Source organism: Pseudorca crassidens, chromosome 1 (assembly GCF_039906515.1).
Source record: "Pseudorca crassidens isolate mPseCra1 chromosome 1, mPseCra1.hap1, whole genome shotgun sequence".
NCBI lineage: Eukaryota > Metazoa > Chordata > Mammalia > Artiodactyla > Delphinidae > Pseudorca > Pseudorca crassidens.
The window spans coordinates 148,788,592-148,803,370 of record NC_090296.1 but is presented as its reverse complement, the minus strand read 5'-3'; the positions used below and the strand labels follow the sequence as shown (position 1 = coordinate 148,803,370).

The 14,779-nt window shown below is 42.5% G+C and overlaps 1 protein-coding gene across 1 annotated transcript; it reads left to right on the top strand.

Moving 5' to 3' along the window:
* The first annotated feature begins 2,075 nt into the window (after positions 1–2,075).
* CFAP161 (cilia and flagella associated protein 161) lies at positions 2,076–14,293 on the top strand. The gene is made up of 7 exons (XM_067698603.1): positions 2,076–2,207; positions 3,046–3,135; positions 3,658–3,890; positions 5,130–5,214; positions 9,800–9,958; positions 12,984–13,057; positions 13,459–14,293. Exons 1-7 carry the CDS (start codon positions 2,139–2,141, stop codon positions 13,688–13,690), a joined length of 942 nt encoding a protein of 313 aa, XP_067554704.1. The 5' UTR covers positions 2,076–2,138; the 3' UTR covers positions 13,691–14,293.
* Positions 14,294–14,779: the final 486 nt, after the last annotated feature.

The following is a 14,779-nucleotide window of genomic DNA, read 5'->3' as shown; positions in this document are numbered from 1 at the left end:
AATATTCAAAGAAAGAATGGCAAATCCCAAATTCTATTTAAATAAAAGAGTGATCTACCCATCCAAGAAGCTCAACAAATTCCAAATAGGATAAATGCAAAGAGAGTGCCTCTCAGACCATGGTCAAAATGATGAAAGACAAAGACAAAGAGAACATCTGGAAAGCAGCAAGGGGCTGTACAACACACTTAGTAGACAAACAAGGGAACCCCAATAAGATTAATCATTGACTTCTTATTAGAGACAATGGAAGCCAGAAGGCAGAAGGAGGGCATATCTGAAGTGTTAAAAGAAAAAACTGTAACCAAGAGTCTTATACCCAGTAAAACTATCTTACAAGGATGAAGGTGAAATGGGCAGACAGGTAAAAACTGAGAGAATGTGTTGTTAGCAGACCTGCTTTACAAGAAATACCAACAGAGACTCTTCAGGTGGAAAGCAAGTAATACCAGGCTGTAATTGGTATCCACATGAAAAAATAAAGATAATTATGTATGTAATCTACAAAAGAGTAAAATTGCACATTTTTAGTCCTGACTGATTTAAGAAGCAATTGCATAAAGCAACATGTATGTAATTGTATTGTTGATCCTGTAACATACAGAAGTGTACAATACTTGACCATAATAGCACAAAGAAAATAGGTGAGAGCAAAGCTGTCTTGGTGTAAGGACTTAAGCAAATAACCGAATCATTAGAACCTTAATAAATCATATGGAGACGAAAGTTGCCTTATCATACTCCCGATTTTACAGGGAATATGGAAACAAAGAGAAAAAACATGGACTTTGGAGTCAGAAAATCTGAGTTAAGTCCTTGCTTTGAGCAACTGTTAGCAGTTTGAACTTGGATAAGCCACTAGCATCTTTGAGTCTCAGTTACTTGATTTATCAAGTGCAGTTAGTGGTATAATGTCTGACCTACCTTCTTTGTCCCATTTATCCTTTTGAAGGATCCTAGCATGTGGTGCTGTACTGAAAAAGCTCATGGATTCACCAATGTGTGAGAATATTCCTAGTTGTTTCCCAAGCTGCAGCCTGCCAGCTCAAATCCAAGTTCATCTCCAAAGTCCCCCTTCCCTCAGTCACCACCCATAGATCTCCTTACTCTCATTCTCACCATCCCCCAAGGCGAAATGAATCTTTCTTTACGTGCCTATGACCCTTCATTGGCACATCCTTAATTGCACTCATTCCATTCTCTCTGAAGTAATTTGTTGTCATGGACTCTCTTCTCTTGTAGACTGAGGTTACTGAAGGGAAGAAAGGTCCCTGTGTCTTTCATTTCTGTCCTCTCTTAGTAGACACTAAGTAAAGGTGAATTACTGAATGCATTCAAGCAGCATCAAGCCCTGGGGAGTCCTGCAGTACCTGTTTACCCTTCCTACTCATAAAATTATATTTTGTTTAAAAGATGTTGGCTCCGGCATATTCCGGTTTTATCAAGACTTCTTGCAAATCATAGGCTTGTCCTTGCACTTGGTATGTGGGGGAGGCAGGAGGAATGCTGTAAAGTCTGTGGAAATAAGAACCGCCTCAGAAGCATATAAACACAAATAGACTGGCATGACATATTTCTTACTTTGGAGGCAGTGAAAATTTTGAGTAATTTTCTCTTCCACCTTCTTTCTATATTATTTTGGTTTCCAAATTTCTACATTGAGCTTGTATTATGATTAGGATGAAATGGCTGCTTGCTGATAATAAAAGTAGGCTGCAAGCACGCTATGCTTACATTTCAAAGCTCCTCTTTGCTGCCCCCCAAAGCAAGGGACACTCCACTTAAAAGCAATTTTCGTTTAGATTCTAAAAGAAAAAAAAAGTTAAAATTTTCTCTCTAGCGGGCATTTAGGACAGTGAGGTCTGTAGGCTCGAGTTTTTTCTCTTGCCTGCTTTGCAATTAAACTCGAGAAAAACCTAAGAGGGGAAGTGAGGCGCAGGGTGGGGGGGCGGAGGTGGGGCGGTGACAGCCCCTGGGATGGGGCCGCACCAGAGCCCAGCGCAACTCGTGTGTCGTCATTTATTGGCTAGCAGGGTCCCGGACCTTGGCCAATCGCAGGGGGCCGGGTCGTCATGGCGACGGGGAGGCCAACACAGGCGCTGTGCCCCGGAAGCTTGTTTGTGGGAGAGCAGGGGACGATGGCTCAGAACCTGTACGGTCCAGGAGTCCGGATGGGCAACTGGAACGAGGACGTCTACCTGGAGGAGGTACGGAGGCAGTGGCCGGGCACGGCCCGCCCACTGCCCGGGGACTCACCCGCCTGGCCTAAGTTCGGGCCCCTACTTAGAGCATCCCAAGCCTCCTTTCGCACCCAGCACACACCCAATGTCCCTAAAATCCCAACTCCCTCTGAACGCCCTAAGAATCTCACTGGCTGACCCGCAGGTCTCACGCCCTTCTACTCTTTACGCGCGTCTCTTGGCCTCCCAAACTCTCAAGGCTCCTGCCTGTGTCTCTCCCTTAGTCTAGAGCCCCACTAAATTCCCTGTGTTCCGCAGAGACTTACAGTCTCCGAAGCTGCGGTCCAGGTGAGCAGGTAGACTGTAAGCAGAAATACTGCCCCCATCCCCCACCTTGTCCCACATCCCCTCCTGAGTGTCCCCGTAGCATCCCTTTTACTGACCTCATACTCATTGCCCTGAATTGTCCTATGGCGGTCTTAACAAGACCCTGGGCCATCCTTTTATGGAACTAGTTGGGTGGGGAGACACTTTCGGTGTCCATCATCATACAACTCGCAGAGACCTCAGTAGGAGGGGATATATGACCTCCAAATGTTACTCATCATTGTCACTGGTTGGAGTAATTATAGGTGATGTTTCTTTTTTGTGTCTTTCTCATTTTTCTAAACATTCCACAATGAAATAAAAAATAAAGTAATGCTAAAAAGAAGTCCCCCATTCCCATCATGCTCGCATTTCTTTTTACGTTCTCAAAGTTTGCTTTCACAGCTTGTCGTGCTTTGGACCTAAAAGCTCTCAGTATCTCTATTATTCAGGACTATTGCTGACCCTTTGGGTTTCATTCATTTTTCTCTTTAACCAGGAGCTCATGAAAGACTTCTTAGCAAAGAAGGACAAGGGACAACTCCTCATACAGAGAAACAGAAGACTGAAAGAGAATCTTCTGAGACCGGTAATTTTAAATTCAAGCGTTGTTTTCAAAAGTCTGTCAAATTAAATGTGAGAATATGTTAAGCAAGCAGAAATTCCGTAAGTGAGTTGTCATTTGGAAAATACCAATTCTTCCCTTTAGATAACCACAACGTTTAAAATTCCCTAAGATCTTAGAAACATGAGAAGTTTGCTGTTAATTTTGTTCACCTGCATTTTCCAAATTAAGAAATGAATAGATTTATACATGCACGTGTAAAATGCCCTTTAGTTGGTGCTCAAGAAGGTTTCTAGGAATGTTGAATAAATTAATAATGGAATCAACCCATGAAATTTTTCATCAGCTTTATTTTACTTCGTTTGGGATTATCAGGGGCGTTGATTTGGTACATCGGGGGCAGATTGGTGGCAGGAAAAGGAAGAAGAAAGATTTCAGGAAATTCAAGTCAATCCCTTCTTAAAATAGGGTACATCTGCAGTGGTCTCGGCGCTGGCTGTGAAGGAATCGCGTGGTTTATCTGAAAAACTCCTATTTAAATTGTAGATGCAGCTTTCGATATCTGAAGACGGATACATTCGCTATGGCGACAAAGTGATGCTCGTGAACCCTGACCACCCTGAGACAGAAGCTGATCTGTTTCTGGGCGGGGACCTGAGCTTGTGTATGACTCCAGATGAAATTAAAGCCCATCTGAGGGACGCATTAGAGGTGCCCTGCGGCCTGAGCGCAGCTCAAACCAAGATCCCGGTTGGCAGAAACACTTTCACTGTTTTGTGGTAAAGATACCTTAATTTCAGGCTCATTTTCATCAGAAATATCCGTTTTCACTTGCAGTGTAAGGATGCCCTGGGCTTAGAGCAGTGCTGATTGGAGGCAAAGGTTATGTGAATATTCTCTGTGATTCTCATCTTGCTTTCGTATCTTGAGAATGATTGTCAAGGGGCCTTGACAATCCTGTTACCTTAAACATCAGGATAATGGGTAATTTGATTTCAGTTCACATCAGGATAATGGATAATTTGAATTCAATTCAAAATGCTTAATTCAAAAGTATTGCATCCAGGGAATTAAATTCAGACTCTGCCCAGAAGCCAAGTGGGTTTTCCTAATAACATTTCATAAGGCTTTGAGCTCATTTGAGTGCTTTCATTGTTTTTAATGCTACTCTGTTATTTCTACATCAGAAACATATAGTTAAATGCAAGGTAGCAGTCCACGGGGATTTGCTGTTTTAAAATTAATTGTCCACTAAGAATGTACTTGAAGTTTTGGAATTGAGCATTTAAATCCTTAGAGAATAGATACATAATTACAATTAAAAGTCATTGCTTTCAGTTTGTTACTAAACTATGATAGCAAGTTTATATGACAGGGATATAACTAGTCCTTTAAGTCTTTAGAGTTTCTGAATACACAGAATTTATGTTAAAACAGCTAAAAATTGATCACAGTTTCTGTTTCATGGAAGATTAAGAGGGAAGAGTGTATTAAATGTCTACAAATTAGTTACCTTGCTTCTCTCTAAAGTTGTCAGTGTATGGGGATGTCATATATAGAATAGGGAACATAGTCAGTAATATCATAATAATTTTAAATGGCAACAGATGGTAAGTAGATTTATTGTGATCAACTCCTAATGTGTACAAATATCAAATCATGATGTATACACTTAAAACTAAATATAACATTATATATCAATTGTACTTCAATTAAAAAAAGGTGTCAGTGGACTTGGACCAATTCATTAGCGTAGGACAGTATGACTTTCTCAGTCCACCCTAGGCTCACAAAGTGGGAACACTGTGTGTTCCGAGTGTGTTGGAAGACAATGAGTAAGGTGCTAGCAAGACTTGGAGGCCAAAAGAAAAGACCTTTTGGTAAGTGACTTATTTCAGTTATGGTACATGAATAGACATTACTAAGAAAATTATAAACCAAAGTGCATACACAAAAAATAGAGCTGGAGAATGATCCTAATACGGAGAATTTACATTATATTAATTCTCCACTGACAGTGCAGCTGGAGAGGTCATTGGTCAGTTCCTTAGATACGGGCAGAACTTTCGCCTCGGGATAGCAGGAGGATTTGCAGGCAGAATGGTAAGTCGTAATACTGCACGTCTACTTTGGACCAGTCATTTTTGTTTCCATGTGGGCTAATGGCTACTTACTGAAGTGGACAGAGAACTCTATGGGCATGGGCTCCACCTCTGGCCTCATTATGGTGTCAGCCTGCAGCTTTTCCAAGGCAGTCTGGGGCCAATTCTTTCCTTCTAACCTCACGAATTACAAAAATACATCCTTAAAAGCTAAAGAGTAAGGGGGAAAAAAAACCTCTTTGCAATGCAGCTGGTAAAAAGCAAAAATTGATACCACCTCCACTTGTAAGTTAAATGATCAGATTATGTAATATTCTGACAGCTGTTTAATGTCACCAATGCTAACACATTTGCATAAATCGGGGAGCACAAGTCTTTGATCTTTACCTCTACCTTGGGAATCAGGCAGTGTAATAGAACCAGATACATATGGATTTGAATTCCAGCTGAGATGCATACCTAAGGGCTGGGACTTTGGGTAAGTTATTTAACCTTTTTGAGTCTTTCTATAAAATGGAGATTATTTACTTACTACGTGTTTAAGAGCTTCACATGTGTTAACTCATTTATTCCCCCCAACAAGTCTTTAAAGTAGGGACTGTTTTACTGATGGGGAAACCGAGGCACAGCCAGTTAAGTGACTTCGCTCCAAGTCACTTGGCTACTAAGGGGGAGAGCTGGTATCATATATAACATTTTTCACTGAATCAAAGATTCTGTTATTGTATGATGTGGCATTGTCATCACCAGCAGCATCTTTATTATTTTCATACTTCCAAGAAATCAATGCTGGCAGATAAATTCTGACGCGCCATGGACGGTAAGCTGCAGCCTGATTTTAAATGTGAAACTTAGAGGAAATACCCAGGTGTTGAAAGAGGAAGTCAATCATCACTCTCTCATCCAGAGAGTAGCCCTACTAACCTTTTAGCTTATTTTATAAAGGGAAAATCTTAAAATATAGGGAAAATTACAAGCATTACAACCTTTAGATATTATTTTTTTTCTTTTCTTCTTTTGTTTCTCTCTTTCTTTTTATTTACCTTCTTTTCCCACCCCTCCCTTCCATCTCTGCTCTCCTTCTCTTTCCCCTAAATCATCTGTTCTTTGCCTGTTTGTTGACTTGGGCTTAAATATCTCCTCTTCCACAGATTATAAAAGTTTGCCACGTTTGTTGCTAGTATTTCCTCTCATTTGTTAACTTGGCTTTTAAATTGTAGTTGTTCTCATCTATTTTTAAGTAAAATCTATCAGTGCTTTTCTCTGTAATTCCTTCCATTGCTCAGAGCCTTTGAAGTCTGCTCCAAAGATATGATAAAAAGAATAACTTGTATTAATTTTTAGATGTCTAAACTTGAACTGTTGCTAAAGTTTATTCTTTCATCCACTTGGGATTTATTTTGATAGAGGCCTTGAGGTGAACATCTAAATTTCCCCCAAATGACTAGTCAGTCATATCTGTGTTATTTCTTGAATAATTATTCCTTTCTTCACTGCCACATGCTGCATGCATTAAATTATTATACGTGCCTTTCTATTTGGATCCTTTGAACTGGAGTTGTTTATTTTTATTCCAGGTCACTCTGATGACTTGTAGGACTAGTTCTTTATCATTACACTTCTTTGTCTGAATTATGTTAGGAATTAATCTTTCAGTCAAATGTAGTAATAATTTTTTTAAGTGCCTCTGCCCCTGTCGGGGGGGGGGGGGAATCTCTTGGTATTTTGATTGGCATTGTAAAATTAAGCAAGCTCACATTTTTAGTAGCTTTACAATATTTGTCCTTCTGAGATGTCTCTCTGTTTCTTCAATTATTCTTTTCTATCTCTCAGTAAAGTTTTGTGCTTTCCTTCACATGGACCTGACACTGATCTCGTCAAGGTTATTCCTTGGTATCTTCTATTTTGGAAGCTATTGAAGGTAGGTCCTTTTGACAGTTGCAGCAAAAATCGAAGATAGACATTGATTTTTATACTCACCTTGGATGAAATCACTGACTCTTATGAATTCAGGTTGATTCTCCTAGGACTTCTAGGTAGACAGTCAGCTCATCTTCAAATTATGACAATTTTATCTCTTCTCAAATTCTTATACCTCTTATTTCTGTTTCTTGTCTTTGAATTAGCAAGCTCTTTCAGGGTATTTATGAAAATCCTGTTGATGGTGGCCTTGTAGAGGCCTGATTTTTGTTCCTGATTTTCTTATTGTTTTTCTTTATATGAACGAGGCAACGTTTGTGGTTTGAGATAGACATTATTTTCCATTTGGTCTGAATGGCATTGTCATCCGCCCCATCAGCCGGGCCAAAGCCGCAGTGTATCTTGCACCCATCTTCCCTTCCCACCCACATCCAGCTCCGGCTATTGTCAGGTCCCATGGCTCTTCCTTCACAGTGCAGTTCGGCCCGTCTTTGCACTCCCAGTGCTGGTACCTCAGTCCACGCCCCCATAGCTTCGTCCCTTTAGTCTATCCTGACTTCATCTCATACTGGCAGCGTGCTGTCAGGTCAATCTTTTAAAAGCTCAGCTTTGCCCACCTTGCACCTCCATTGAAAAGTCAGTAGCAGTGCTCCCATTGCCCTCTGCATGAAGTGCTGCTGTTCACTGTGGCATTTGAAGCCCTCTGTAATATGTCCCTACCCTGCCTGTCCACGCTCATCCTCTCGGGCTCCCTGATACCACATCACCTCCTCCTCGGAGTCTTTCCTGACCCCCTGGGAGAGCATGTGTTCCCATCTCTCCCCTCCTGTAGCTCTTTGCATCCCTGCTGGATGCCATACCTTACAGATGTTTCCAATTTCTATGCTTAGTCATCCCTCCTGTTAGTTGGAAAGCTTCTTGAGGGCAGTACGTCATGTCTGCCTTCCCCAGAGCGCTTCATGACATAGCTTTGTATAGAAAAGGTGTTTAATGAAAACCGATCAAGATATGCAGAAACGACCTCCAGGTGCAGGGCGAAGGCGAATCAGTAAACGGCTAACGAGGAACTAACATTATGGACCTTTCAGCAAGATGGGGTGCTCCTTGGCGAAGTTATAGGCAACCAGAGAGCTGACATAAGTTCCAAGTGTGGACGTCAATTCCAGAGGGGCCGAGGCCCCCTTGGAGGCTCACGTATGAATGAATATCAGCTGTGCTGGTATTGGTTTTAAGAGCACTTCACTTCATGCAATAAGTTTCATGCAACATTATTTATAATGAATAAAATATTGCTCCAGGCCTGATGTCCTGAAAAAGAGGAGGAGTCAGAATGGGAGAAAATATTTGCAAACAAAGCAACAGACAAAGGATTAATCTCCAAAATATACAAGCAGCTCGTACAGCTCAATATCAAAAAAACAAACAACCCAATCCAAAAATGGGCAGAAGACCTAAATAGACATTTCTCCAAAGAAGATATACAGATTGCCAACAAACACATGAAAAGACGCTCAACATCACTAATCATTAGAGAAATGCAAATCAAAACTACAATGAGGTATCACCTCACACTGGTCAGAATGGCCATCATCAAAAAGTCTACAAACAATAAATGCTGGAGAGGGTGTGGTGAAAAGGGAACCCTCTTGCACTGTTGGTGGGAATGTAAATTGATACAGCCACTATGGAGAACAGTATGGAGGTTCCTTAAAAAACTAAAAATAGGACTACCATACGACCCAGCAATCCCACTACTGGGCATAAACCCTGAGAAAACCATATTTCAAAAAGAGTCATGTACCACAATGTTCATTGCAGCTCTATTTACAATAGCCAAGACATGGACGCAACCTAAGTGTCCATCGACAGATGAATGGATAAAGAAGATGTGGCACATATATACAATGGAATATTACTCAGCCATAAAAAGGAACGAAATTGAATTATTTGTAGTGAGGTGGATGGACCTAGAGTCTGTCATACAGAGTGAAGTAAGTCAGAAAGAGAAAAACAAATACCGTATGCTAACACATATATATGGAATCTAAAAAAAAAAAAAAGGTTCTGAAGAATGTAGGGGCAGGACAGGAATAAAGACGAAGACATAGAGAATGGACTTGAGGACATGGGGAGGGGGAAGGGGAAGCTGGGACGAAGTGAGAGAGTGGCATGGACATATACACCACCAAACGTAAAATAGATAGCTAGTGGGAAGCAGCCGCATAGCACAGGGAGATCAGCTCAGTGCTTTATGACCACCTAGAGGGGTGGGATAGGGAGGGTGGGAGGGAGGGAGATGCAAGAGGGAGGAGATATGGGGATATATGTATACGTATAGCTGATTCACTTTGTTATACAGCAGAAACTAACACACCATTGTAAAGCAATTATACTCCAATAAAGATGTTAAAAAAAAAAAAAAGAGGAGGAGTGCGTGAGATGGAGAGGGAGGCTGGGTTTGGTATTCCAAGGAAGGGAAAGCAGTGGCCGGTGATGTGAGGGCGGGTGGTCTCAGCCTCTGAGATGGCCTTTCTGAGGGAGAGGAAAGTTGAATGTTCTTGTACAATCCGTAAGAACAGGGTTTTTGAAAACTGCTTTTGAACACGCTGGCCATCCAGCCTCTCGGGTAGTTGTGAGGTAGTCCATCTGCTTGCTGTCGTTTTCAGTTATATTTATCAAGTGACCACAGGACCCTCATGAAGTCGTCTAAGAGGTCTTGGCTCCAGGAGGTGTACCTGACGGATGAGGACTCCTACCTGAACTGCTGGCAGGCGGCCTTCCCTGACCCCCAGCTACGCCTGGAATACGAAGGCTTCCCCGTCCTGGTGAGCGCAGCCTGGGGAAGGCAGACGTGTGCGTGGCTGCTGTGAAGTGGGTGCGATTTACTCCTGTGTGTGAAGTGGAGGCTTGTCAGGGCTCCGACGCCTTATATGCCTCACACATTTTCACTCTCTCTTTTTCATTTCTTCCTTTCTTTAAAAAAAATATTTATTTATTTGTTTTTATTAAAAAATTTAAAAAAAACCTTTTTTTGGCCGCACCGTGCAGCACGCAGGATCTTAGCTCCCTGACCAGGGATCGAACCTGTGCCACCTGCAGGGGAAGAGCAGAGTCTGAACACTGGACCGCCAGGAAGTCCCTCTTTTTCATTTCTAACTCAAGTGTGGGAGGCACCATTTTGCCCTGTGGCAGCATCCTGCCTTGGTGTCTCTCGACTCCGGTGGCGCCCAGAATCACCTACAGAGCTTCATAAAGATACCGAGGCCCAGGCTCTGCCCCTGAGATCAGGCTGAGAACCACTGCCCCGAGACTGTAAGGATGATGACACTGCTTTCTTTCAGGCCTCTGTTAAGTTCTCATTTCTAAAGAGACTGGGTAATCTGGGGGAAGTGAAGGACAGGGTGGGGCCGACGCACAGGTGAGCACGTTGCTGGACGTTTTCTCAGGAGCCTGGGCCCTGCAGACAGGAGCACAGTTCTGGATGGGAAGGCAGGTCTGGTGGGCACAGAGCTGTTTTGAGGACCAGAGGCCATGCTCCTTGCTTGTGAGATATCCAGCAGACGGAGACTAAGGAGTTGTTGGAGGTTATTGGGAGAGTGACTGGATTTACAGCCAGGAAGGACTTAGAGTTGGCCATCCAGGAAGGGCCCCCCAGTTACCAGGCACTCTGAATCCACCTGACGCAGTAGGCTTCTCTCCTGAGCTCTGTAGGCGGACCCAGGTTTGCAAGCGTCTTTCTCCCAGCACAGAGGATATACAAGTGGTCCACAATGATGCATGCTTGACAGATTTCCTCTCTTCCACTGGTCTTTTCAAGCTTTGCTCCCCTTGGAATTGCCTCTCATTCCCATGATTTAAACTGTCAGTATCTCAGCTTCATTGTCTGTAAAATGGGGATAGATGATGATGCCTAACTTACGAGGTTTTGTGAGGATGAAGCGGTTAGTACATTTACAGTGCTTATTAGAAAAGTGCCTGGTCCAGACAGCACTCCCAAGCATTCATTGTTGTTAATCTAACGGTGGTTGTTCTATTGTTGCTGTCATTAGGTTAGAGAGGTTGGGGAGTTCAGGCACCAGGAGCTCATTTCTCTGTTGCTAACTCAGTCCACAGCCCGAGGCAGGTCTCTGAGCCACATTCAGACACATCTGCAGAATGGGACATTTCATACCTGTCCAGCTGCTGTCCACATGTCAATACCCTCCACTCAGAGACCATCAGGAGCACCTGGGGTTGAACGAGTCGGCTTCACTCCTTGTTGCAGTGATGGAGAACGCGCACCACGGAAAACCGTGGGGCGTCTCAGTAAGAGGCTAGTATACATGGTCCGAAAGGATACATGCACCCCAGTGTTCATAGCAGCACTGTTTACAATAGCCAAGACATGAAAGCAACCTAAATGTCCATGGACAGAGGAGCGAATAAAGAAGATGTGGTACATATAATACAATGGAATAGTCCTCAGCCATAGAGAAGAATGAATTAATGCCATTTGCAGCAACATGGATGGGCCTAGAGACTATCATACTGAGTGAAGTAAGTCAGACAGAGGAAGAAATACGATATCGCTTATATGCGGAATCTGAAAAGAAATGATACAAATGAACAGACTTAGAGAATGAATTTACGGTTACCAGGGGTAAGGGTGGGAGGAAGGGATAGTTAGGGAGTTTGGGATTGACACGCACACTCTGCTATCTTTTAAATGGATAACTAACAAGGACCTACTGTATAGCACAGGGAACTCTGCTCAATATTATGTAACAACCTAAATGGGAAAAGAATTTGAAAAAGAAGAGATACATGTATATGTATAACTGAATACGTTTGTTGTACACCTGAAACTAACATAACATTGTTAATCAACTATACTCCAATATAAAATAAAAAGTTTTAAAAATAAAATAAAATAATTAGAAAGAAAGGACAAGTTATAGGATTGGGGCTGTGGTTGGGAGATTTTAGTGAGGGTCTCAGGAAGTGGGGCTTTGCCCTGGATTGGAATCTGTCAGGAAGCAGGGCTGTCTCAGTACATCTTATCTATAGAGGGCAGGCCGGAGCACGACCAAAGCTGTCATGAGTAAGGAAGCAGTAATCACTCCTATTCTCTAGGAGAGGAGGACATTTGGTATTTTGTGGCTTGGACAATGCTCGTGTTTTTGCTGTGTTCAGACGTGATCACAAAGTGGTCTTCTTTTTGTCTTGACCCATCGTGGTCACAGCGTGGCCTTGTCTGATGTGGGCACTGTGTGAAGTTGATTATATTTCACAGGAGAACACTAAGGCAGAGCCCTGGCTGCCAGGCCAGTTCCCGGATGTCAGGGGCTGCTTTTCCCCATCTCACGCTGCTTTTAGCTTACCTGAGTCAGGATTTTAAAATAATATGTCTTTTAGTTTCTGATTATAAACAATATGTGTTCGCTTATGGAAAGTCAGAAAAGTACAAAAAATAATATGATTACCAGTAGTTCCATCTTCTAGAGAAAGCCACTGTTATCATTTCTTTTTCCATGTATATGTTTTTTTAATTTAGTTTTAATTAAAAAAAAATAGGACATCAGGAATATTCTTATTTTTTCCACTTATCACCACCGACCATATTTCAAGTTGTCAAAGATCTTCTCCAATATGACTTTAAATGATTGTATAATGTTTCATCATATGTGTATCTATAATCATGTATTTATTAATCTATTATGGTTTGGCTTCTAGATTATTCTCTCTCTCTCTCTCTCTCTATATATATATATATAAATAAATGAATATATACTATATTTCCAAATTTTTGCTTTTAGGAAACTGGAGGCCTTAATTCATAATTCAAATAACATACTCTCTTTATCTTTAAAGGCAAATGCAAAAATTCTTATCAATCACTGCCACACGAATCGGGGACTGGTGGCCCACCGGCATCTTTTCTTAAGGTATTGTATAGCAGGGTACAAGAAAATGCCATGCCAGAGGGCAGGGGCTGTGAATATAGGCAAAGAAGTTCAATTTAAAGAGGATGGCCACGCACAGAAAATGTCCTTTGATGATGAAATATCGCCACATAGAACTTTGATGGTGTGAAAACTCCTATTAGAGCCGCTTCTATTATACAGGTCCTTCCCCACAGAGGACTTTAGCTATAATGGGATCCTATATACCTGGTCCTTGCCCAAGTAGGCTGAGTCTTGTTGGCAAACACATAGTGTTTTAGAGACCCCCCCCCCCAAGAGCTTTATATAGCAGTCTGTTGAATTACGTGCTTTGAGATGAACTTAACAGCTTACTGAAGGTTGTAATTCCATTTCCAACCAGTGTTAATTCTTTCTTGCCCCAGTACCTATTTTGGAAAGGAAGCAGAGGTCGCTGCACACACATATCTGGATTCACACAGAGTTGAAAAGCCAAAGAACCATTGGATGTTGGTGACTGGGAATCCCAGGAAGGACTCGTCCACCATGTTGGACCTGCCTAAACCGCCGGCGGAGGACACCCGAGTCCTGGAGCACGTGGCGGAGCCGGGGGCCAGGAACGCACCTGGCGCGCATGCGTGCACTCGTCCGATGTAGCTTTACAGGAAATCTATCTCGGTCATGCCTCAAGCTATCCTTAAGGAAGGCACAGAACTCTCTGAACTTTGTATTAAAACAAAGGCTGTATTCGGATTATTGAATTAACGGTGGAGGTCTAGGACACAGGAAAAAACAAGCAAACAAAAAACCTTGCCTTGGGCCACAGCGCAGAAATGGTCTTTGAAAGTGACAGATGGTATTCCTTTGTTGATGACCAAATTCTGAAGACTCAGCTTCCTTTATTTAGACCCTACAGCAGCAGCTTCTATAAGGACTGTAAAAAACTCGTTACTTTTTAAAGCTATGTCTGTGTAATGAAGCTGTCGGAACTTTGCTGAATTCTCTTTCCCCCGACTCTGTACAATGTACTAAGAAATCAAAAATGGGTAGCTGTGGACTGCGGCCTTACTTTAGAGTTGAACATTTTCCCCCTTGTATTTTTGTGTCTCCTTCTAGCTTGCGGGGGTGGACTGAAGACCTCTATTTGACCTCCATTATTTTGTAATGATTTTCATATTGCAGAATCTCCTTATTTCTACTTTATCTTTGAAACCAGTACATTAGTTGTGGCATTCACATCATCAGACAAAATACATATACATCCTTCCATGTGTTTGTCCGTCTACTCATTCTTTGTCGAGTACGGAGCACCTATGATGTGTAAGGTGTTGTAATGGGATGAAGAGACGCCCAAGCCCAGGAAGTAAAGGTGAGGGCTAAGGCTGGTTTGCTTTTAAATACCGTCGGCCCTCCGTATCTGCGGTTTCGCGTCCGTGGCTTCAACCAACCGCTGAATGCGTAGTAGTATGTTTACGATCTGCGGTTGGTTGAATCCGCGGCTATGGAACCCGCAGATTCGGAAGCCACATTAAGGAATTTGAGCATCCTAGGATTTTGGTATCCTCAGGGGCCCTGGAACCAATCCCCAGGGATACCGAGTGACGACTGTATACCCAGAGGCGGAAAGTAAGTCACGGGTTATGTAAATGGCGTTGCAAATAGATGCGGCTTCAAGCCAATGTGGCTTGAGCCTCTTCGAGGAGACAGGCGTTTGCCCTTCACGTGCAGCAGGAGTTAGGGCGGTGG